The sequence below is a fragment of the Pteropus alecto genome, unplaced genomic scaffold (genome assembly GCF_000325575.1).
Source record: "Pteropus alecto unplaced genomic scaffold, ASM32557v1 scaffold86, whole genome shotgun sequence".
Taxonomy (NCBI): domain Eukaryota; kingdom Metazoa; phylum Chordata; class Mammalia; order Chiroptera; family Pteropodidae; genus Pteropus; species Pteropus alecto.
This window is the reverse complement of record NW_006442109.1, coordinates 14727190-14753618: the sequence shown is the minus strand read 5'-3', so window position 1 is coordinate 14753618 and position 26429 is coordinate 14727190. Positions and strand designations below refer to the sequence as shown.

Sequence of the window (26429 nt, the reverse complement as noted above, 5' to 3'; positions counted from 1 at the left end):
GGAGCCGCGGCGCGCCCGCCCCCCGCGAAGGTGAGTGCCGCGCCCGGGGCCCCAGATCAGGCACCCTGCGGTCCCTGTCGGCAGAGGCTCCCTGGGACTGCCGTTGACCTTGGGGCAGCCGCCGGCGAGATAGGCTTGGGGGACAGAGAGAGCTGCGCGTGGTCCTTGTGACATGCTGCTAGAGAGAGGGTTAACTGCATGCTGCCGCGAAGGGATGAAGTTGAGCGCAAAGCGCAACTGGCATTGCATTTTTGCGGGGGCTGAGGAGAGGTTGCATGCTAGCAAACCAACAGAAGCCCCGAGGGACTGTTTGGGGGAGCTGGGATGGTGCACAAATTGCCAGAGGGAAGTGGTTAAGTCAGCTGTCCCACTGCTCAGAGCTGAGTGACCTTGGACAGGTCAACCTCTCTGCGCCCCCCCACCCCCCAGTCTTTATCAAGAGGGGCTTGGGTTCTTTGCAGTTCCACAGGGCTGTTGTGCCATTGTACTGTGAGCTGAGAAAGGGCTCCAAAGTACTAGTTCTGCAGGTACAGGATACACAAGGCTTAACCATGTTTATTCTACGAGGGTTTCTGTTAATTGGCTCTCAAGTGACAAGAAATGTTATTGTTTTATAGAAGATTATGGAGAGAAAGCAGTGGGTGGTCCAGAGAGTAGCTTCGCAAGACGCCCAGGTTAAAACCTCTAGTGTGCTCTAAAGTCATGACAAAATCAGGGTTAATACTCTTGAGTTCTTTCTTGTAGTTAATCTAATAGGAAACTTCGTATTTGAACAGGTAAAATCAAAGCCCAATAGTGGCAGGCAGCAGCAAATTAAGTGAGTCATTTCTTCAGTGTGCACGAGGTGTGTGTGTGTGGGGGGGGGGGCACAAGCGCCTGGCTGCGATCACACCCTCATCTTAAAGTCTGTATGTCAGTGTTAGAAATTATTTCATAGGAGTAACCAGAAATAATGCTAGAATTATTTGAATCCTCAGAAGTGCAGCTCTCTCAGAAACATGGGCAAACATTTGCAGCTTGCTTTTAAATAGGAGTTGGGTTTTTGAAAGTAAACATATTCTTTACTGAGAACCATCCCTAGGATGTGCACATGTGTCGGCCTTCAGGGCCCTAGCATAGAGTGTGTGGGTATGAGGAAGGTGCTCCTGAGACCCAGCAGGCTGTGACCTCTTCTGTTTTTGGTATTGGCTGGTGCTAAAAGGCTACTCAGTCCCTTTTCTATATTCTCAGCTTGTACACTTCTCTCTTCCAAGGAGAAGGAAGTGGGGAAATCCTCGGTCCCTCTCTCAAGTTCCCAGAGTTGCCCCTTCTGGCTTTCTGCTCGAAGGCTACCCTTGATCTTCATTCCAATCTGAGTTCATCTGTTTGAAAATGAAGGTTGAGAAGACAACATTTTCGATGTTAATGTATAAGCTTCTGCAAGCTTGTTTACTTGAGGGTTTAATAATCTTTAATGGTTTACATGTTAGGAATCTGATAACACCCAGATAGAAGAATCCTTACTGCCCAGGAATTCACCACTAAACCTGCAAACCCTTTAATGAATCACACCTCATGACACTAGGAACCCTCCTGAACTATTCGGCCTCCTGTTTCTGTAGGCCACTGACCTGTGTGTTTCCAACTTGCCTTTCAATCTCTTGTTTCTTACATCTTGCAGCCATACTCCTGTATTTTCCTTTTTATCTGCGGCTGAGCCCGTCTCCTGTCCCTCCCCTAGCACCAGAGCCTGAGTGAGCAGCTTCCCTCACAACAGTCCTCTCCCATTCACCAGAGCGCAGATTGGGCTTCCCCTGGCTTCTCAGTGCCACCTCCAAACTGTGCACCCATCACTAACAAAATCTTCTCTTTAGAAGGTCAGACGTCTGCTTATGCCTCACACCATCCTTCTTATCTTCTGGATCAGTGCTTGCCAAACCTGGTGGCTCTTCAGAATCACCTGGGGCATTTTGAAAAATGTGGCTCTTTAGACTCTCCCAGACATACCGAATTAGAGTCATCAATGTAGGAAAGACCTACAAATCCTTTTTTAAAAAATAAACCCCCCAAAAAGAAGAAGGAGGTGGAAGGATGGGGAGAGAAAACAGAGCTCCCTGGGTGATTCTGATGTACAGCCAGGTTTGAGAATCACTTCGCTTGAAGCTACAAAAAAGTAACAAACAAACAAACATGAGCAACTAGTTCGGTTCCCTTTTCTACCTTGCCAGTGACTTTGGGGTTTATGTTGAGGCTCTATTAATTCACTGACCTTGAAGTTTCTCAAGGTTTCCAGGGTCAACTCCAATGACCTTAGTTTTCACTTCAACCACTCATTTCTGGGACTTGTTTAGTCTTGGAATATTTTCCACATTTAGGATTTGGACTTCAACTTGGATTTCAGTCTGCTTAGCTGATGTTTTTCCACCTACTGCACTATGTTTTAACCATCACCAAGGACTCTGGTACTTTAATTGCTAGCCGTTCAATCCCTTTACAGCTCCATTTCTCCGCTTGGAGTCTATATGTTACCAGCCATTACAATTCTGTCTGGAGTCCCAGAATCTTTCATCTTAAATGTTGAGCTTCTATTCCAGTCCTCAATCCAAAATCACCCTCATTATCTGCTTTATCTTCTCCCAGCCTGAGAAGTTATCCAGGAGAGTCACTAAGACCCTCCGACTGGTTCCATTGAAAATTTGTGCCGGCTCTAATTTAACCTAGGTCTTGCTTTTCTACGAAAAAAAAAAAATCCTTCTTTTATTAACTCCTGACTACACTCCTTTAAAGGTTATGCCAGACTTTTCCATTCCATAAACTTCTGGTCAGTTTCCTTTCAGGAGATAGCCTGTTTTCATTGATAAGATTAAGGATGTTCACGTCCTAGTTTACTTCCCTTGACTTCAGTGTAAGCTCCCATGGTACCCTCCTCACCACCCCAAGCATTTTTCTTTACCCATCTTTATCCTTTATTTCCTCTTCCTTCTAGGAGGAAAATGTCTCTAAGTCCCCTCCCCAAGATTAACCCACATATACTTCACACTCTCCAGTCTCTGGACATCTTCCCTTCCTTCTTGCCTCTTTTGGAAAGTTGTTCTGTTTGTTATTCCCTTTCTCCAGTTTCTTTAGTCTCACCTTACCCCCTAGCTCTCCTCCCACCATATATTCAAGTCATCATTCTCATAATAAAGAAATTGTGCTGGAGGCTCAGCTCTGTCCAGTAGAACTTTCTGTGATGATGGAAATAGTTTATATCTATGCTGTCTCATATGGGAGTCACTAGCCACATGTGACTACCGAGCACATGAAATGTGGCCAGTGAGACCAAGGAACTAAATTTCTAATTTTCGTTAATTTTAAATGAACTCAAATTCAATTTAAATAGTCACATGGGGCTGAGGGCTACTGTATGGGGCAGCGCAGTTCTACTGCATGCTACTGTGTTGAACTGTCCTTGGCTTTCCCTCCTGTGACTGCCCACTCACTTCTTTTAGCCTCACCCTTACTTTTCTGTTGAAACTGCTTATTTGCGGGGCTCTAGTGGAGCGGTTCTGATTGCAAAGTTGAAGCCTTTACTCTGACTTGCCCCACCTTGATTTCCACCCTGTGTCTGCTACCAGCAGTCACCCTCCTCCTGAGCCTCTCACCTTTTTTGTCTCGTGTCACTGGTTATCCAAGTGCATTTATCTCTATCCTCCTAACTTCTGAACGTGGGATTCTGTAGGATCCTGGGGACCTTTTCCACTTCTTTTCCTTGCCTCTGCCCTCTTCCTCTCCTGGTGTCAGCCTTACCCCACAGGCAACAGTAGTTGTCATGGGCGGTTACCCTGGAGCCTTTCCAGGCACCATCCGTGCTTCACTTGTATCATGTCCTTTAATCCTCATTCCAACTCTATGAAGCAGATATGCTGATCATTCCTGTTATATAGGTAAAGAAATTTAAGCAGAGAGAAATGAGGGCAACTTAAGGAAGTAACTGGTTGTTAAGGAGCAGACCTGAGAAATGAATTCTGGCAATATGACCTTACAGCTCTGCTTTTAACCAGATTTACTCAGGCCTCCCACATGCCTTCAAATCTACATTTCTGGTTCTACTCTCTCCCAAATTCCATTCAGAATCCGATACCCAGAAGCCTGATTATTTTGTCTTTAAACAGCTCTTCATCCTAACTTCCTTAATCATTTTTCATTTTTTAGCTTTTTATTTTGAAATAATTCAGATTTACAGAAAAGTTGCAAGAGTAATTTAAATAATTCCTATATACCTTTCACCCAAATTTTACAGATATTAACTCTTTACCACATTTGCTTTATCCTTGCTCTATCACATTCTCTCTCCAAACACACACATACACATGCACAAACACAGACATACACACACACATACGTACATATGTTATAATTTTCTTGAACCATTTCAGAGTTCATTGTAGACATGATACCCCGTTACCGCCCCCTTTCAAATATTTCAGTGTATATTTCCAGAAAAAAAAAAAGACTGCATAGCAAGCATCCAAAATCAAGAAATTAACATTGATTCTGTATAATTATCTAATCTATAGACCTTACTCAAGTGTCACCAATAGCCCTAATAATGTCTTTTATAGCAAAAATGGTGAGGGGACCTTCTTTAAAAGGTCTCTTCCTGGTCCAGGATTCAATCCAGGATCTCGTGCTGCTTTAGTTGTCACATGCCTCTTTTATTTCCTGTAGTCTGGTCAGTTCCTCAGTTGTTCTTTGACTGTCACGACCTTAACATTTCGAAAGGATACAGGAGGGTTATTTTGTAGAATACCCTTTAACTTGGGTTTGTCTGGTGTTTTCTCATGATAGATCCAGGTTATCCCTTATTAGGGAGGCATCCTACAGATGAGATACTGTGTCCTTCTTAGTGCATCCCAAATGATTTTCATGCTATCATTCTCTCTGTAACCTGTTCTTGATCACTTGGGGTTTTTTTGTTTTTTTTTTTTTTTGACTTTTTTCCTCCTCTTCACACTCCTACATCCAGTTGGTCATTGAGTGTTGAGATGGTGTGCCCCCTGCACAATCTCCCTTAAAATGTCCTTTCCTTTCTGGTCCTACTGTTCCTTTCCTGTTTCAGACAATTGTGAAGTCAACGCCTTTGAATATGATCCCAGTGACTGTCCCAGCCTTATCTTCCACTCCTTACCAACATAAACCCGTGTAGCTGGTCATTTAGTTAGTACTTCCTCTGCTTTGTGCTTCCTCCACCCTTTCTCATGCTGGCTGCACTTAATTAACCCTCTAAGTATTCGGCTCAAACACCTGCTACTCAAATGCTTTTGCCAATGGACCAGTTCAGACTGATCCTGCCTTCTGCCCAGAGGCAACGCCTGGTCTACACCACTCATGTGGCATATACCAGCCTCTCCACTCTTGTGTAGCAGCTTGTCTGTTTTATATCCCTACGGAATTGAAGCTCCTGGGTGCGGGGGCAGTATCTTGTTCAGTACTGTAGAGGCTCAATGAATATTTGTTGACTGGACTAAATTACTTGATTAAAATCACTGAGCGAATGCCCAGGATGAGTTGTCTGCTAGCATCTGGTATGTGATGGTGGGTGTGAGACCCATGCCTTTCTCCAAAAGTCACATGGATAGTGGTTCAAAATAAGGCTTTTTAGCAAAATGATGGGTAATTTAAAAAGGTAATTCCATATTGTAAGTGGAATAAATGATTTTCCCCTGATGGCATCTTAGCTTTGTGTAATTGTGTCAAAACAAAGAAAGGACATATTTGATTTTTAAAAAAAGAGTAGAGGAACCCAACATAGCATATAAAAATGGCCCATCTATTTCTTCACATCCCAAATGAGCAGCTGAATGTGTGAGGAGCGGTTTCCCAGGCTCACATCCTCCCTTCTGAGCCCTGCAGCCACCTGTCTCTCTCCTCTTCATTGTCTAGCCGACTCTCTCCTCTGCTCTTCCACTGGCACGTTCTCTCTCCCCCCACACTCCGTCATGCTTTCTCCTCTTCCTTACTTCACTCTTCCTGCCTGTTTCTTCCTCTTAATAACTATTCTCTTTTCCTCCTTCTTCTTATATTGATTATTTTATTGTTTGACTTATTGAATGTGATTTTATGTGCCATGGGTTTCTAACATAAAAGCAGGCGAAAGAAGATGAAACGATTGCTTTTATCACTCTTTTGTTGATTTCCCGCCCCCTATGGCTCAGTGGTTCTTGATATTTTAAAAATGTAATTGTCAGTGACAAAAACATGGTGTATTTGATTACCTTTTTGGTACACCAGGAAAGTTACTTGGAATGTGCTGGTTGACAAACATCGAAAGGACTGAAACTTTCAGTTTCTGTTAAGGCAAAATTGGTGTTTAAGGTCAGAAATCAGATTTGAGGGTGGTGAGTTGTCAAGGTTATTAGAACAAAAGCATTCCTCCTCAAGATGTACCTGTACTTGGTCAGCTTTTTCTCTCTTAAGAGTGCTTTTGTGCAGATAACATCTTCTCTGGATGTGGTAGCTACAGAATTGAAGGCAAGAGATTCTGCTGCTTAGCTGAGTGGGGCTTAAATAAAAAGCGTGTTTATGTGGGAGAGAATGTGTGGGGGCTGCTTTTGCATTATGGAATTCTTAAAATTGTTTAACCAGGAAGATGTTATTCAGAAACCCCCAGTGCCTTCAGCTTGTTTTTGTTTATTTCAGATTTCTTCTTTCTCCATTTTTAATTATCTCTGGCAGGGCTTAGGAGCCTCCCCTGCTCTCTCAAATAATTATAAAATTAATGCACTGAACTCAAGTCGTTACTCCAAATAAAAGAGCCCTTCATAGACTCCCATGTTCAGCCGCGAAGTCCAGCCCCTTCTACTGTGCGTGAGAAGGAGGGCAGAGACTGGAGGCTAGTCTTTCTTCCATGCTCAAATCCTTAGCTTTTCAGTTAGAAATTCATATAGGGTAGAGCCCACAAGTCACAACTAGCAGTCTCTCTGCATGAGTGTGCAAAGTCATGCCTCCTCTCCTCTGTATGATCCTTGGTGTCCTGGAGATGTCAGTACTTTAGTAGATATGGCGTTTACACTAGCTTTTAATAATATCTTTTCTGTTCTAGCTGTTGCATTTGGCAAGTTCCTTTTTTAACATTTGGTAAAGTGTATTCTCTAATGCTAGAAAGAAAAGTTGCCAAATATAGCTGTTGATCATAATAAAACACCCTAAAAGTAATATTAAGACACTTCTCTTTCGGAGTGGGTGCGTGCATGTATGAGTGCCCGTGCACACCGCAGGGCAACATGACTTAGTCTGCCAAGCTCACAGTTGGAGGGGACCTTGGATCAACAATCGATATGTCATTTGGGCAGAGCAACTCAATGATGAAAATGACGAGCCTTACTAAATTAGAAAAACAAGCAGATGAACAAATATTTAGAAGCATCTGTAAAGAGATGCTGTGCTGCTGATCTTCACAGGGGTTACAGATACATATGGTATATGGTCCCTGCTAACCCAAAGCAGCTCACTTGGGGCGATATAATCCGTGAAAAGTTCAAATAACAATAGAAGATTTAAATAGCATTTCAAAATAGCTGTTATTAATAGATGGGAACAAAAACCAATCTGTTTTTGCAGGGGTTCTCCTAAAAATGTTAGCATCAGTCTAAGAAGTGGAGAGTGAATTAAAGCAACATCAGTAGCCATTTCTTGGTTTCTAGGAGTCCTGATGATTTCAGTTCATTAGTGACTCCATCTGGACCTGACAGAGGCCACACATACGTTGCAGATTTACTGGATCCCATCAGTCATGCAGTAAGCCCTGCACTGGCTGGAAGGCCACCATAAATAAATGTCTGGAGCATTTCTAAGTTCTTTTTAGTTAATGGATGAGAAACACAGCCACCTTTCACCTTTATTCCTTCAACGTATTTCCCCTCGTGACTGTGACAGAGTGGAGGAGAAAGAAAACAAGTCTTAAGAAAAGAAATCAAGGCCATTTTCACAAAAGGCATTAGAAATATCTGCCGCGGGACCCTGTAGAGGGTATCACAGTGTTCCCGGAACCTCAGGCTTTTGCAGTGCTGTGCTGGCGGCTCACACTGATGGCAGACTGAGCCACTGGGACTGTACATGCTGCCTGATTTTCTATCTTTGGGCAATCCAGGGCTTTGATGAGGGTGTCAGCGAGAGTTCTGGGCCACAAGGGAATGGGTAAAAATTAACAGCAGACTGACAGTCATCGTTCAATCGACACAGAGTTTCAGTTTTGGAAGATGAAAAAGTTCTAGAGATCTGTTGCACAACAGTGTACATGTTTTTAACAACACTGTACTGTACACTTAAAAATGTGTAAGATAGTAAAATATATGTGTTTTTAACTTCAGTAAAAAAAAAAAATTAACAACAAACTTATTTTAACTGAACCATATCTTTTAAACCCAGATCAGGCTTGTCTCTTGGTTTTGATAGCTGTAAATAGGCAATTTCTATTTCTTAATTTTTATTTTTTTGCTTATTTATTTATTTATTTCAAGAAGTTTTTATTTAAATTTTTGTCAATGTGAAAAGAGCATACTTTATTATTTTGAAAATTAGGAAAAGTAGAATAAAAATGTAGCCATTGCCACTAATTATATCTTGATTTATTTCTATGCACTGTTTTAAAAAATAGGATAATATTACTTCGAGTACTGGAACCCTTGCCACACTCTCCCCAGGATAGCTGAGGGATTTCTGGGTTGCTAGGGTAATGTACAATTGAAAAAAATGTCAAGGTGTGTCAAGTAAGTTTCATTTGCCACTGACCTAATGTGTTCAAGGCAGGATATTTTGGTGTGAGGATGCTGTTTAAGGATCCTCCTTTGATGACTTACTCGTATTTCCCCCAGATCCACCTTATAACCATAATGCCATCTACATCCCCAAATATGCTAGCCCAGTAGATTTCTTGCAAGTGCGGCTTACCTATTGTCCAAAATTCTGGCCATGTGTAGGAAGAAGGGAGCTGCCTGTTAGGAAGACAGGATGTGTTTATTTGTGCTGTTTTCTTTACACATCATTTGGTGGCACTCCCCCAATCTGAGCCCTGTCATTAATTTATGGAAAGCTTTTGCTGTTGTTATCAGTGGTCTTTCTTTGACTTTTTTTTTTTTTTAAATCAATCTAAGTACTTTGATTTTGGAATTAGTCCCTGGCCTAAGTTACACACCTCTCTTCCTCCTCCTTGTACTGAAAACAAATGATTTACCCAGACATCAGCTATTTACACCACAGAGAATTCCAGCATTTTAGCATGGGATGGGGCCCAGGCAGCAGCGTTAAAGATAACTGCAAGTCCAAGGAAGCATCTATTCATGGAGAGGGCGGCCGGGTGGTGAGTCAGATAGGAGAGAGAAGAAAAGCAGACAGTGTGTGGCCTCTGCATACAGAGGTGCAGTAGTTGTCTTGTCCTTGACCTTGACCACTCCATTTATCTCTGCAGGACCAAGGTCGGATGAGCTCCTTTACCTTAGGAGAGAGGAGGAGGAAAAGGAGGGGGCATGACAAGAGTGGAACTTAAAATTTTGCAGGATCCATTAATTCATAAGTTAAAATGTTTGCACTACCTAAATTGTGGCACCATGGAGCAAAGCTTTGTTTTCTAGGTTCGGATTATTGTTCTATATAGTACTGTAAATCTATTTTTAAAACTTGTTCTTTAAAAAAAAAAACCTTAACATTATAGCTAGTATATAAATATTTTTCTGTTACTTCACAGTCTTTGTAACCATATTTTAAATAGCTATTGATATTCTTTTGAGCAGCTATGCCATATTTTATTAAGTACTATTTTATCATTGGACATTTACCCAATAGCCATTTATAGAAATATGAACATCTAGATAATATCCCATGTTAAGTATGGGTAAAATGCTTTAAGGGTAGAGATTTGATGAAGATTAGTTACTGTTATCCTGTAATTCTAATTTTGTGGTCCCCAGAATGTATACAGGGCAAAACTGAGTTCTGTACACATCCCGGAGCAACTAACACTTTGACTCCCCTTGAGCTCATGGTCTTTATATCTTTGTTTTTAAGTGGGAGAAGAAGAAATAATTTTCTCTTTTTTAATGATGCAATGAACAATTAATCGAAGAAGTGAACCGTACATTTAGTCAAAGCCCCCTGCGTTCCTCTGCCTGATCCCCTGTATTTCCTACTCAGTGATAAATGGGACCCTGACTTGGTGTGCGTCACTTCCATATTCATCTTTAGATGTTATAGATTTGGCATATGTTAAACCTTTATAAAAATGTCATCATAGTGTTCATATCCTTCTACAACTTGCTCTTTTACTTGACATATTTGTGAGATTCATTCATGTTGGGACTTGTAATTCTAATCCATTTTTTTCCACAGTGGTTTGTTCTCTCGTAGCATGAATATATCACCATTTACTCATCCATTTGCCTAATGATGGGTGTTCAATCCCCTCGCCCACTCTTTTTGCTCTTAGAAACAAGGCTACCTTAAGTATTCTTGTACACGTCTCCTTGTGAACATGTTTGAGAAGTTTGGGGGAGGGGTATTTCTTAGCAGTGAAATTATTGGGTCATGGGATTTGTGCACCTTTAGCTTTTCTAGATATTGAAGATTGCTTTCACATTCCCATCTGCTGTTCTCATCGTTTCATATATGTTTCCATCAATACTTGATCTTGCCACTCTTTATTTTTGCCAATCTGATGGGATAAAATGGTATCTCTTGTGATTTTTATCTCTTGTGACAAATTAGATTTATTTTATAATTTACTTCCCCTGGCCAGAACACAGCCACTGTTATGAAGGAAAGAAAAAAAAAAAAACCAATACAGCTGTTAAAGTTCTTATTCTGTCTTCATTATTCTTTTGAGATTTTGTTAGCAAGGCAATCATTTTGAAATCTATTAAATGACTTAAAAGATTATAAAATAAATAATTAAAAATTTTAAAATAAATTTAAAATATTCCTAGTGAGTGGAACTATACCTTATATGATGTGCTGTCAGAATCCCAGCTGCACAACTGCCGGCTGAGTACAGGTAACTGTCACTTGGCTGGTCTCTGCTGTATTTCATTAAGAGAGGAAGTCACAGGTCACACCTCACTCAAGGGGAGGGAATCATACATGGTGTAAACTCCAGAAGACAGGGATCATGGGGGCCACCTTACATAAGGGTCTGTCCCCCACAACAAATGCCATGTTGTGATCATCACATTTCTGTGTCCTGGGTTTAGATATTCATTACTACTAGGACAGTCAGAGATGATCAGATTTCAAGAGACCAACTTAACCACACCAATTTCTCATTAGAGGTATGGTTCTAATTGTTAATTCACGATGAGAAAAGTAGCTGGCAGATAGACTGAGACAAGTTTGCTGATTCCCACATATTCTCTTTTTGTGTACATCCACATGGGAAGCTAAATGATGTGCTTAGTAAGTATGGGCTCAGGGCAGGAAGAGTGAGCAGGATTATCTTAGTGGGTAATGTCATCAGACGATGAGAGCTTAATCATCCCTCTCTGTTACAGAACTCTTCCTGCTGTCCCAGGTTCTTAGATTCAAGCGCTGATAAATTTTGCCTCTCTAAACTCACTTTTACTAGGCATGCTGTGCATACCATTCCTCTTTCTGGTTGTACATTCATTTTCTAGTCACGAGATAATTCAATGGATTAAATTTGACTTATGAAATGACTTCATTTTATTCACCTATCCTTAAAATTCATTTATCCCACAAATGTTTATTGACCAACTACTGTGTGTCCGGCGCTTGGGATATACTTATGGACAATACAGCTCCTCATGGAGCTCATGGTATAGAGCCAAAAACTGACATTGAACCAGGAATCAGAAGTATGCTGTTTGCGTTGTTTCAGTTGTGAGTCCAATAGTATCTTGGATTGTTCTTACAGAACCACTGACTTAATCTCTTCTTGAGTCTTTAGATTTTATAGTCAGAGTCTCATCTTCACTTCAATTTTGAAAATAGCTTGCAGTCTGCCCCATTGACTTTTTATACTACCTGCATCATTTCACAGAACAAAGGAAAGGAAAATAAGAGACCAAAAGGTTGAATTAAACCATGATTATAAATAGTATTTCATTGTAAATGTCTGTCAATAAGGGACTGCCTAAAAATTACAGTATATTCATTCAATGGAATGTTATACAGGCATTAAAATTGTGATGCGTATCTATATATTGATATGGAAAGATGTTCACGATATAGTATCAATTAGGAAATGTAGGGTACACATAATATAAAGTATAATTTAATTTTTTTAAAAAAATTATAAGGAGGTGGGGTGAGGTGAAAAAAGTGAAAGGGAACATAGTCAATATTATGATAAGTTTGCATGGTGACAGATGACTGCTAGAATTAATGGGGTGATTGCATTGTAAGGTACAAAAATGTTGTGTACCTAGAACTAATATAACTAATATAACATTGTATACCAACTATAATTAAATAAAAAATAAAGGAAATTATATGTATCAGGAAGAGAGATCTCTAAAAAATGTAAATTGATATAAACATCAGCAATTTCTGAATGGTAATTTTCACTTTATTCTTTATGCCTTTATGTAGAGCCCAAAATTTAATATTACATTATTAATCACAAGAAGCATTTTTCAGTTTAAGAAAAGGGGTTTCTCAAAATGTTCCAGATTTTTTCATACAAAATATGAGTGTTGCAAATCATTTTTTTTTCATGTATGTGCTCTGGTTTCAAAAATACAGGTTACAATAGCGTCGTTTCAGTCCAGAGGTAACTGCGTACACAGTGATGCCAAGTGGAACAGCCTTGGACAAATGAAATTTTATAGCAAGTATATGATAATTTCCCCTATTAAACCCCATGCACTAAACAATAGAATAGCTCTTTAAACAAATGCATACTATTTGCCTTTTATATAAAGTTTTATTTAAAATATATCTTTTCTCTCAGATGCGAGATGTGATAAAGGGACAGGAGACAAGGAAGGGAAAGGAACTGGCCCTTGTTAGAAGCATATCCAGTGTCCTAAGGCCAGACGCTGTTCTGGATGCTTCACAGCCTCCCCGTGGGTAACATCTGGTGGTGCTCCTTCCTGGCCACATGACTTTGGGCCAGCTGGACATTCCTAAGTCTCAGTTTCCTCTGGTTAAATGGCGATAATAGAGCAGTCCTTTCACTAATGATTATGAGGATGAATTCAATGAATGCCCGTAAATATGCTCTTCAAGTACCTGACACAGGGTAAACACCGCATAAGGGTGAGCAGCTATTATTTATGTGTCCCTGACCTGACAACCTAAGGCCAGCCTGCTGAGATCACACAGTTAGTGGGGAAGCCAAGATTCAAATAAGGGTCTTTCTGACCCCACCTCTCACATTTTCCATGTTAGAAAAGTACGTTGAACTGTAGTTGTGAAAAGGGAGAATGAAAGAAGGAGGGAAAGAAGAGTCAGATATGGGAAGGAAAACGGACAGTGAAAATGGGAATTTAAGAAACGGGAAAGGGCAAAGGAAAAGAAAAAATCGTAAGAGAAGAGGCAGTGGGAGGTGAGGGAGAAGAGCTGGAAGAGGGTCGGGGAGAGAGGAATGGAGAATCTCTGGGAGACCCTGCAGCCCCTTCCTCCCCAGGCCCGGTGCCATTGCTCCTCCATTGGCTGGTTCCTGGTCCAGCATCCTGGTCTGCCACCTTTCACCTCTTCTGACACCTGCCTGCCCCATATGCTCTTGTAGCTTGCCTTTCACCATCCTCGAGTCTCACAACTAGCTCCCTGATCGCTCCTCACTGCCCCAAGATGAAGCCCAAACACCTGAGCATGGTGTTAGAGATAAGTTAGAGAACAGACTCCCACCTGTCTTTCTAGACATACCTTCAGCTGTTCTCCGCCCTCTATCCTTTCACTCTATTTTTAGCTATAAGGAAATAGGCTTTTTTTTTCTACACCAAATTACAACCACTTTATTCATAAATGCTTTTCCGATTTTTTTTTTTATTCTGACACTCAGCAGAACACATCAGTGCTGTATTTTAATAGTAAACCGAAAAACTAAATTTGTGCATGATTGGTATTTAATTTTTCAGTAAAACTTTTCATTTTATTTTATTAAATTCACGTATCATTTACAAAAAAATGATGCTGTAGGTGTTTCTACCCAGTGTCATCTGACTTATTAAAGTATAATAATCAACTGACATAATGTCCTCTTTTGTCATTAAAATATCATGTTCACACATATACCTGGGAATACATTTACATATATGTATATTACATCAGAATCATAATCACAAAGAAGTATTTTGTTTTAGATAATAGCATCTCCCTTTTACTCTTATGTGAAAACTCAGATTCTATTGGTATCTTGCATATTCGGGGCATTATGATTTTACTTTTTCTTATTTCTTTCAATTCTTCTCTCCTTGCTTTACCTACCTGTCTCTTCCTCTACTTTCCCCCAATTTTTTAAACTCATAAACTGGAGATTGATATTTTAATGGCAAAACATGGCATAGAAACAGTATGCAAGCCAGACCTACCTAATAATGTTGTAGACTGACTCATGGTGTTAGAGATCAGACTCATAAATGTACAGGAGCCGATGAACTCAATCAGGTAAACCAGAATGGACAATGGGAAGATCTGGAAGCAATCTTTGAGAAGTTATTTAATCTGGTAACTTATTGATATTTTATCCCAATTCATATACCCCAGTGTTCATGATACTAAAAAACCAAGAGACCTAATATAGATAAACATTCATGAAAAAAAGGCACCAATTCTGAACAGACCTCAGCGTGTGTTGTGAACTGATGCCATGTGGCATTTCCTGTCATAGAGAGTACATAGTGCTTGATAATAGGAAAGTTTGTTAGTGAAAAGCAGTCTCAAACAATGGGTGGTTGGTAGACTCCTTTTTCAGAAAGCTGATGTGCTGAGCTTCTGTAGCTCAGGCAGGATAATTCCGAGAGGATGAAAAGAGGACTCCAAAAGTGTCCCTTCACAAATCCTATATTGAGTGTTAATGTTTAGGGTGCAGAATCAATAAAGAACTATACTTTTTAACTAAACTATATTCTCTAATGCCTTTATTGCTGCAATTTCTGATACTAGAACACTTGTCATGCTGTCATCAACAAACGTATGGGTCTTTCAGGTCAGCTCTATGTCCATTAAGATTTGAAATGTGCCCTTAAGGAGCATATAGTTTAGTAGGGGAGACAGACTATTAAACAGCTAAAAATAATAGAGCATAATAAGTACTATATAACACACAGAATAAAGAGCTAAACAAATACAAATGAGGGAGCCATTTTATTAAATTGAGGGACTTGTGGGGCCTTAAAAGATGAATACGAGTTTTCCAGGCAGGCAGGGCTGGGAAGGGCATTTCTGAAAGAGCGCAAAGGCAAAGATCTGGTGGCAGCAAAGTGCATGGTATGTTCAATGGCAGTGGTGGGTAGAATGGTGGGGGGAGGGTTAGAGTTGACTGGAGAAGGCGAATTTGGTAAGAGTAGCCAAGGATGAGGCTGGAAGAACAGGTTAGTCCAGAGTGTGCTCAGGGTAAAGAGGAAGTGTTGAAGTGTGGAGGAGAGAAGGTATGGAACAATCTCTCTATTTTCTACTTTAGGAAATTCTACTCATCCTTATCAGTTCTTCCCTGACCTAGCTGCTACCCAGGAAAAATGAAACCCTCTCTTTTTTTTTCCCTGCGTGTTTTCTTTATGTTTTAAATTTTTTTTAATTGAGGTATAATTGACATATAATGTAGTATTAGTTTCAGGTATACAACATAATGATTCGATAGTTGTAATAATTACAAAATGGTCACCACAATGAGTCTAGTTTACATCTGGCACATACAAAGTTATAAAATTTTTTTGTGTGATGAGAACTTTTAAGATTTATTTTATTGGCAACTTTTAAGTATGCAGTACAGGATTAACTGTAGTCACCATGCTATACATTACATCCCCATGACTTATTTATTTTATAACTGGAACTTTTTATTTTTTGACCACCTTCGCCCATTTCTCAGCCTCCCTCTCACTCCCCGCCTCTGGTAACCATCAATCTGTTCTCTGCATCTATAATCTTGGGTTTTTGTTTGTTTATTTTAGTTTTTGTTTTGAGATCTCAGGTATAAGTGAGATCATACGGTATATCTCTTTCTCTGCCTCATTTTTTTTTTTTACTTAGAATAATGCCCTCAAGGTCCACTCATGTTGTCACAAGTGGCAAGATTTCATTCTCTTTTATGGCTGAATAATATTCCATTGTATATATACCACGCTTTCTTTAACCATTCATCTATCAATGGACACTTTGTAAGTTTCCATATTTTGGCTATTGTGAACAATGCTTCAGTGAACGTGAGGTGTGTATATCTTTTCTAGTTAGCGTTTTCTTCCCATGTTGTTTGTTCATATGGTCCGTTAGCCCCATATCCCATTGTTTCTTGGTTGGTTTAGAAGACTGCCTTTCTCTGTAGGCTGTGAAACCCTTGAGGGAGGGGGTTTTTGTCTTACCTGTTTAGGTTACTTGGAGACATAATAGATGCCAAATAAATGTGTCTTAAGTTGGGCTATTCTATAGATTAATATTTCAACTAAGGTTTTTTACAGCTTTAAAATTGTAAAGATTCTATGATTCTAAAAATTAACATCTTCCACACTGTCCTAATTTTATGTAGTCTAAATGGCAGAAATTATTATCTTTACTGAAGAACTCCTTTGGCATCGTAACTTGTTTGGCATGAATCACTTTTTTTTTTTTAAATGTAATTTGTTTAAATTTGAAGTTCTTTGTCTAGGAAAGTGAAATGTTCACATTGTGAAACTCTAAAAATAACACACTGGAGAGATGATGCCAAAACAATGACTTAAGTCAGAAATGCTTTCTGAATCCACTATTTAAATGAGAACTAATTACTGAATCAGATCATGGTTACTAGGCATTCATTGTTTTAAGGCAATTAACAACAGTATTGAGAAATCTAAGTAATGAAATATTTTAAAACCTTCCAGTTTTGTTCAGATCTCTAATGTGTTGCAATGATCAAATGTTCCTTATGTGCATGTTGTAATGTGAATGATTATATCTTATAATGAAGTTTTAATGAAGAATATCATTCTCTTAGCAGACAGGTTCTCCCAAACCAGATCCCACTGACCATATATTGTTTTATTTAAGATTAATTTAGAAACAAGTGCTCTTCTTTTGCAATGTAATTTAGTAAATTTGCTGGGATCAAATTTACTAAGGTGGTTTCCTATAAATTTCTACAGAGAAGTACCAGATTGAATAAGCCAGTTTAAGAAACTATCTTGTTTCTGTCAAAGTGGTTTCTCAAGCATGAAATGCAGATACGGAGCGAGGAAACTTCAGAAAACTCCATTTAGCAGTCCTTGTGGATCTGTCTAGCAAGGTTTGGTGGTGTTAACCTCAGAAGCATTTTGATGTTGCTTGATTCTTTTTTCTTTATTTGGAAATATATGCTGTTTATTTCATATATAAGATATAAGGTCTTTAATAATAAACTGATCGGTCTGTCAGCATAATTTAGGATTTACTTAATAACTTAATAATCTGTTTTAGAGGTCGTTTTAGTTCTAGATATAAACTGTTAAATAATTTAATGTTTATTTTTTCAACAGATGTGAATTATTAAAAAGAAAAATGGCCCAACGGAACACTGTATTTCCTTCTCTTGTCACCAAGGAAAGGTATAATATATGGAAAATATGCATCTAAGGTATACTTTTTCTTTTCACCAATCCCATGAGGGCTGCTAGTGGGTGCGACGGTCATTATAAATGAAGCCTTGTGGCTGTTACATTATCCAAGAATGATTTTGTTAAGGGCAAAAGAAATACTGTTGTGTCCCCTCTCTAGCTTCCAATTACTAGAATACTGTGGACCACTCAGTGACCATGAGAGGTGGAGCTTTCACAGTAGCCCTATAGTAGTCCAGTTGTTCTTCTGGTCAACAACAAAATACAGTTCTGGAGCCTTGGGGGCTGATGTCCCTGCTAACCTTTTCAAATCACAAGTTGCAGATTAGATGTCCATATGCCAATATTGGCTCATGGAAATACATTGTTCGACCTGCATCATCTTAAATACTTTTTAAACGAGTTGTTAAAGCTTAAAAATCAGGTGATTTCACATACAAGTCTGAATTTCCTGGCTCTTTTTGAAATATCAGACAGTCTGAAAAAATGGACCTGGCATTCCCAGATGGTTATTCATGGATGGAGCAGAATCATGGCTCCCTTTAGTTGAGGGATGCCCTTTCCAAAAGTTCTCTGAAGTTCCCACCATCCCCTTTTGCATTGCATGTGGGGTGCTTCACTCATTTATGTCATCTCCCTGACCTTTGCAGGGTTTGTAACTACTGCTTTAAGGGGAGGGAGGTGGAGGGCATGTCAGGATATTTTGTTAATAAGCTTGATCTTGATAGCACAGCTTATACTAGGGAGACATCTCAGTGTGCCAAATTCCATCAGCCTCTTGCTTTTGGAGGTCATGGTACCTGCTACCATCACACTTTACTCTCTGGGTACTATTGTTTAAAGATGCTACCTGGCTCACGAAGAAAACTCTTTAGGGCAGAAACCCGGCCTCCAACTTTATTTAGCTTGTAGGGATAGATAATTTGCATTTTGTGCTCTGGGAAGTCTCGAATCTGGCTATAAACATGACTTTTCCCCAATTAACAACAGTAGTAATGGGGCTTCTTTCCATAGGCGAGTTAGGACCATGCCCCGGCACAGCCAGTCCCTGACCATGGCACCCTACTCCTCAGTGAGCCTAGTAGAGCAGTTAGAGGACAGAATCCTCTGTCACGAGAAAACGACCGCCGCCCTTGTGGAGCATGCCTTCCGAATTAAAGATGACATCGTCAACAGTTTGCAGAAGATGCAAAACAAAGGGGGAGGCGACCGCTTGGCCAGGCTTTTCTTGGAGGAGCATATTAGAAACATAACTGCCATTGTGAAGCAACTTAATCGGGATATCGAGGTAAGGTGTGTGACCGTCAGGTGGGCCATGTCCCTTTCCACAGGCTTGCTCTACGTCGGGAAGTTGGCAAATCCAATTCCCATCTCCCAGGCAGTAATGCCTTCTGACCAAAGCTGTCTGTCTTATCTATTCTTAATGATCGCCAAGGAAACAGCTTGAACAAATATCCTGGTTAAATGTATTCCAGTATTTGATAGCAGTGACTGTCAGTGTTATTTATGTTTAATCTAAATTTACCTTGCTGATTATTAAATCACTTTGTTTTGTTTGGCTCGCAAGAGAGAGAAAGAAGAACTAGTCAGATAGTTTCCCTGTAAAACCCTTCATATCACTGAAGACAGCTATTAAAACAATTACTAGGTCAACCTTTGCTCTTCAAATTAAATCTTTTTAGGTCATGATGATTATATGTAATATAGTTTATTACTCAAACAGCCTAGAGATTTGAATTGCTTCTCAGACTCCCCTTTTATTGCTTTGTTTTTCTCTGCATTGAGCTGAATAAAAAGCCAATATTGTTTATTTTTAGAATTTGTAAATTTACTGCTATTTATTAAGCAATCACAGGGACCACACAATTTAGTTCAGAAAGCGTAAGAATCATTTAGGGCCTGGGCTTCCATTACTGCCCAATGTTAATGTCCTTCACATGTAATCTTTAAATATATGAATAAAAGGATATATGACCAGATTAAGGAAGATTTGTGTTTCAAGTCATGGAGATTTTGTCTTGATTATGCTTAGGAAATTAAGCCTCATTTTTTTTCTGGCGTCAGATTTGTATGTGTGTATTTATATATTTATTTTATCAGCCTTATTGAGGTATAATATAAAAACCACAAAAATTCACCCATTGTAAGTGTACAATTCAACGATTTTTAGTAAGTTTATAAGATTGTGCCACCCATCAATATCATTCAGTTGTAAAACATTTCTGTCACACCCTTAAAATTATATAAGCCTGTTTGCAATCAATCTCTACCTCCACCCCAGCCCCAGGCAACCACTAATCTGCTTTCTGTCTCTATAAATTTGTCTTTTCTGGACATTTCATATAAATGAAATCTTATACAGTCTATTGCACTTGGCTTCTTTCACTTAGCATAATCTTTTTGAGATTCAGCCATGTTCTAGCATGTTCTTTTTTATATATGTATAGTATCCTTTTGTATGGATATACCATGTTCTGTTTGTCCATTCATTAGTTAATGGACATTTGGATTGTTTCCAGTTTTTAGCTATTATGAATAAAGCTGTAATGAAAACTTGGGTACAAGTCTTTGTGTAGGTATATGTTTTCATTTCTCTTGGATAAAAATTACTAGGAATAGAATTGCTGGGTCTTACAGTAAGCTCGTATTTAACTTTTTGAAACATATGCAATCAGTTTTGCAAAGTGGCTATAACATTTTACAGCTCACCAACTGTATGACATTTCTCCACATCCTCATTTCTCTACATCTGGTATTATCTCTCTTTTTAATTATAGTCATTATAGTGCATGTGTAATGGTATTTCACTGTGGTTTTAATGACTAATGGTATTGAGCACCTTTTCATGTGCTTATTGGTCATTTCCATGTCTTATATGGCAAAATGTCTATAAAAGTCTTTTCAGTTTTTTTTTAATTATGTTTTTATTTTGGTAAGATATTTACCATTTTAAACATTTTAAGTATACAATTTAGTTACATTAAATACATTTAAATGTCCTATGCAACCATAACCACTCCCCATTTCCAAAACGTTCTAAGCATCCCAAACAGAAACTATGCTCCTGTTAAACAATAACTTCCTATTCCACACTTCCCTCAGTCCCTGGTAACCTCTATTCTACTTTCTATGAATTTACCTATTCTAGGTCCATCATATAAATGGAATCTTACAGTATTTGTCCTTTGATATCTGAGTTATTTCACTTAGTACGTGTTCAGGGTTCATACATGTTGTAACGTTTAAGAACCCATTTTTATATTGGATTATTTGTCATATTATTGAGTTGTAAAAGTTCTTTATATAGTCTAGATAGAAGTCTCTTATCAGATACGTCATTTGCAAATATTTTCTTTGATTCTGTTGCTTATATTTTGATTTTCCTACTAATGTCTTTTGGAGTGCAAAATTTTTAAATTTTAATGAAGTTCAACTGATCAGTTTTTTTCTTTTACATTTTATAGTTTTAGTGCTGTGTCTTAAGACCTGTTTGCTTAACCCAAGGTCACAAAGCTATTCTATGTTTTCTTCTAAAGTTTTAGTTTTAGTTCTTACATTTAGGTCTGTGATCCATTTTGAGTTAATTTTCATGTTTGAGGTGAAGTAAAGGTCCAAGCTAATTTTTTTTTCTTGTGGATAGCCAGAGAAAATCTCCCCATTTGTCCCTTTGTTGAAAATCGATTTACCATAAAATATAAGAGTTTATTTCTGGATTCCATTGATCTGTATGGTTTTCCTATTCCAATACCACATTGCCTTAATTTCTAGCTTTAGAGTATATTTTGAAATCAGGTAGTATATGTTCTTTACCTTTGTTCTTCTTTTCAAACTGTTTTGGCTATTCTATGTCCTTTGCATTTTTATATAAATTTTAGGATCAGCTTGTCAGTTTCTATAGAAAAGCCTGCTGAAATTTTGACAGAAGTTACTTTGGATGCATAGATCAATTTGAGGAGAACTGCCATCTTAACAAACAAAATCGAGTCTTTGATAATTTCAAGGAAACAACTCTTGGTTTTATTAATTTTTTTCCTATTGCTTTTTTGTTTTCTGTTTCATTGATTTAAGCTCTATATTATTTCCTTTTTTCCTGCTTGCTTTGATTTAGTTTGCTTTTCTTTTTCTAATTTCTTAAGGTAGAAACTTAGGTAATTGGTTTGAGATTTTTTTTTTTGTGGTAATGGTATTTAAACCTCTAAACATTGCTTTAGCTGCTTCCCATGAATTTTGGTACATTGTGTTTTTGTTTTTATTCAGTTGAAAATATTCTAAAATTTTCTTTGTGATTTCTTTTTTGGTTCGTGTGTTATTAGAAGTACGTTGTTTAATTTTCAAATGTTTGGCATTTCCTCAAGTTTATTTCTGTTGTGGATATCTAATTTAATTCCATGCGGGCAACCTCCCAAAAAACAAAAGTCCTGGATCAGATGGCTTCATAGGTGAATTTTACCAAACATTCAAAGAAGAATTATCACCTATTCTTCTAAAACAATTACAAAAAAATTCAAGAAGAGGGAAGGCTCCCTAACTCCTTTAATTCTATGTGGGCAGAGACTATACTTTGTATATTTTTAATCTCTTTTAATTTGTTAAGACTGTTCTGTCAATTATTGAAATCTCCAACTCTTATTGTTGACTTGTCGATTCCTCCTTCTAATACAGTCAGTTTTTGCTACATGTATTTTGGGGCTCTATTGTTAGGTGCATATACATTTATAGTTGTAAATTTCTTCCTGATGTATTGATCCTTTCAGCATTATAAAAAGTCTCTCTGTACCTCTAGTAATTTTTCCTGTCTTAAAGTTCATTTTTCTGATATTAATATAGTTTTTTAACTCTTGTATAGTTATTGTTTGCATAATTTCCTTTTTTGATAATTTTCACTTCATTTATGCCTAAGTGAAGTCCTAGTCTACCACATGGTTACCAACTTTCACTGTTCTTTGAGGTTCTCACATATCTTTACTAAGGACCAAAATTCACTCAGAATTGTACTGTAATTGAAGTGAATTTGTCTTAGGATTCTAAAATTTCTGGTCTATACTTCTTAAAATGTTTTTTAAAAGGGGCTATGTGTTTGTTTTAAGTGGTTATAATGGATCTTTGTTGTTTTGGAAACTGATGGCATCCATCTCTATTTCTTTTTATGACAGCAATTTGATTTCCTTTCTTCCATTGGATACAAATTGAGTGGCTATTAATCAGGGTTCCTTATCACCTTTTTAGCTAAAGAGGATGGATTAGAGTTCATAATTCAGAGCAGAACATTGAGACTCTCACTTCCTGGAGCTTGAAACCTAAGCAGAGTGATCCAAGGCCTAGGAATGCCCGGAGCATCTTCCTTGCAGCAGCTGTGCCTGCAAGATACTGGCCCATTAGTGGTTCCTGCTGCCTGGACCTTAGGAAATGCTTCTGAGTTTTTTTCTCTCAGTCTGGATCCCCAGCTGTCCTGTTGATTGTGTACACCTCTCCACTATATACTTCCAATAAATTCCATTTTTACCTTGGAGTTAGCCAGAGTCAGGTTCAATGGCCTGCAACCAAAGAGCTCTAATGACATCAGAGGGGGCATAGAAAATTTTAGAGGTTGCCATAGATAATTGACTTGTTTTTGGAAGGTTTGTGTCTATATTTAGAGTGATCTTTTGAGTTTTATATCTGAGTGCTAAAGCACTTTTATCCCATGCTGAATAACTTGCCAACCCCAAGTTGGCACCTTCACAAAACTAAAGAACCTCAAGTTAAACATTTTAATTTTGAAAAGGTTTAGAGCTAGATTAGGGAGCTGATAGTTCTGCCATACCCAAATATAGAGAGGGAGATAGATCAAAGTGATTGGGAATAAATAATGATTCTTAAGTTCCCATCCCCTCAACCAATGGCAAAGTCATTAAAATATACAAACACCCCTAAGTTTCATCTTAGAAAATAGTGTGACCTCTGCATTCTTTCCATGCCCAGCTTTCCCTGTGGGTACTCAGCTGGGTTCTCTTTGCTCATGTGGGTGGTGGACAGAATAGAGACGAGGCAATCTATTCCCATGTTACTGTCCTCTGGTAAAAACTTAGAGCAACTCTACCCTTGAAAACCCTGGACTTAATTTTTTCTGTCAATGTAAGAGGTGATAGATAGTGCTTTTGCTGCAACTATGGGACCCGGGGAATAATTTCCCTTTGATAGCTGCTATGTACTAATTCAACAAGCAGAACCATTTTAAATATAGTTTCCAGCTTCAGCTGAGCCCTCAATGCTGTTTGATATAATAGTTCCTTCATTCTAGGAAGCCCTCCCTTGACTCAGTTCCCTTCCCCTTAATGTATCATGAACACTCAGCACTTGCCACTGTTACCATAGTATTTACTGAATAGGATTGACATTGTTTCTTTATGAGTCTGTTTCCCTTGATAGTTTGTGAGTTCTTCAAAAAGAAATGGACTTGGTTTTGCATTGTCTAGCACAATGTTTGGAGAAAAATGTCATGAATGCTTATTAAGTGAATACATGCCCAATTCAGAGTGAAGCCAATTGCTTTTAGCAAAAAGGACTAGAAGAGACCCAGAGGTCATCTATGCAAACAGCATTCCCTTTCAAATGAGGCATCTGAGGCCCAGGCAAAGGAAAGGACTTGTTTGAAGTCTTAAGACCAGTAAGTAGCAGTGCTGAGGCGCAACCCAGATTGTTAAACTCTAAAAATATGCTCCTTTCACTTTTCTACTTTGCTCCTTGGAAGTTCTTCTAGAAGCCCGATCTTAGGTAACCAACTCCCAAATGTGACAGGCAGTGCTGTTCATCTATTCTTTGCTTCCTGAGTATTTCTAGCCTATCAGGAAGAATTCCTTCGTGAAATTATGTAATTCTAGCTTTAGTTCCCACTGAGTTCTTCCCTATCCTATCATTCTTTTAATGCAAGTTCATTGAACTACTTTGATAGAGTCATTAGAAAACATAGCTAGGAATCCAAACTCATTGATCATTTTAGCTTTTGCTAATCATTTTTCTTTAAGATGTGTTTTTAACGCAATTTTTCTTTAATGTATTTCTTTAAGATGATTTTTTAAACAATTTTCAATGTAGTAAGTTTTAATTTCAATTCTACTGTTTTTCCATCTGTAACACATTTTATATAATGATTATCCTTGCTTTAAAAAGGCAGCACTTTTTCCATTTACATATATTTTTGTAGTGTACATTTTGGCAAATGAAAAGATGATTTCCATTGTAGAGAGAGAAACTTAGTAAAATCTAACTCTGGTAAAACATTTACTTTGCATATATGAGCATTTACTTTTTTATGACTGATAATAACTGTATATCATTATGAAGTAAGAGAAGGAAGTTTGGAAACTTAATAGACTCTGGTATGAAAAACTAATTATATGATTTTATATGTATTAGGAGCCTAAGCATGTTTACTCAAACATAACCAAAATTAGGCTATTTGATGAAACATCAAAATTATCACATCGTAGCCAAACTTTAACAAAAAAAATGAAATCATGGTGTGGATTAAAATTTAAAAATACTAAAATGTAGTCTTTATAAGTAATGTAAAATTGGGAGGGTGAGTATTATGCAAGCAATATTTGCATATTTAAAACAAAGGTGTGAAGATATTAAAATTATATTTAAATGACATGAAAAGTATGTTTTTTGTCTGTAGATTCTTAATGAATTTCTTCTATAAATTGCCTGGTTTTAAAATTATTTTTATTACTGGTCTATTATACTTATTTTTCAGTTCACTCAGTGAAATTTTACTGGATATCTGTTTTGTAAAAATCTATCTCTGCAGGTGATTTTGTATTACAAAACTAAAACTGAAGCCATTTTCAACATATAAAATTCACTCCAGGCTCCTGATGGAGCTCATCTAATTGAGTTATGTTACTACTACACTTGGTAAATTTGCTTAGATAGGTCTTTCTGATTCTCTTCCCTGTAGCTCTGAACACAGTTATTTACAGGAAGAAAAGTAAAATATATTGTCAAACCACTAGCCTATGTGATCCTCAAGAGCTAGAACTAAGTCTCAATTTTTCTATTTTTAGCACCTACCACAGTGTCTTGCACATAGTAGGAGCTCAATAAATGTTGCATATTACCACAGTGTCTTGCACATAGTAGGAGCTCAATAAATGTTGCATAATCAAAGTCTCCAGGGTCCTTGGATTTTCTAGAACCCTGCAATTATTGCCCATATTCCATCAGTAGATTCCAATGTCAAAACAGATGACTTGTATACTAATACACAGTAGGTGCTTGATAAATGCTGAATGAAAGAATCTATTGTTTTAATATATTCCCACCCATTATCTCCATTGGCAGTTTGCCTTGCAATGTGGAATACGTTATCAATTATTTATTCCTCAGAAAGTTTCCACAAATTATTGTCATCGTTATAAATTTAGAAAAGGTATTGTAGTCAACTATGAATTTTACATGTCTAAATTATCCATACTGTCTCCAATTTAAACTCTTATAAGTCCCTGGAGGCCAAATCCTGGCGAGCAGGCCTTGGCCCTTTTTTTGGTGGTAAGCTTTCCCTTGCAGGCCAATTTGAAGGCTTGGAGAAGTGGTTGGGACCCCCATGTACCCTTAGATGAGGGCTTGATACAGTTTCACATAACCCAACTGGGTTAAAGCCAACACCCCAAGCTAGTGGGATCTTACGAAGCCTGCACATATGGAAACCAGGAGTAGGTCTGCAGATTCTAACCAGCCAGGTAGCAGAAC

General features: G+C 38.1%; 1 protein-coding gene across 1 annotated transcript in view; it reads left to right on the top strand.

The window, feature by feature from the left end:
• Positions 1-26429, top strand: part of FAM81A (family with sequence similarity 81 member A) — a 58648-nt gene continuing 32219 nt past the window's right edge. Inside the window, exons 1-3 of the mRNA XM_015596003.2 lie at positions 1-30; positions 17619-17716; positions 18711-18984. Coding sequence (XP_015451489.1) covers positions 17697-17716; positions 18711-18984 — 294 coding nt within the window. The 5' untranslated portion in view covers positions 1-30; positions 17619-17696. The remainder of the gene's footprint in view (positions 31-17618; positions 17717-18710; positions 18985-26429) is intronic.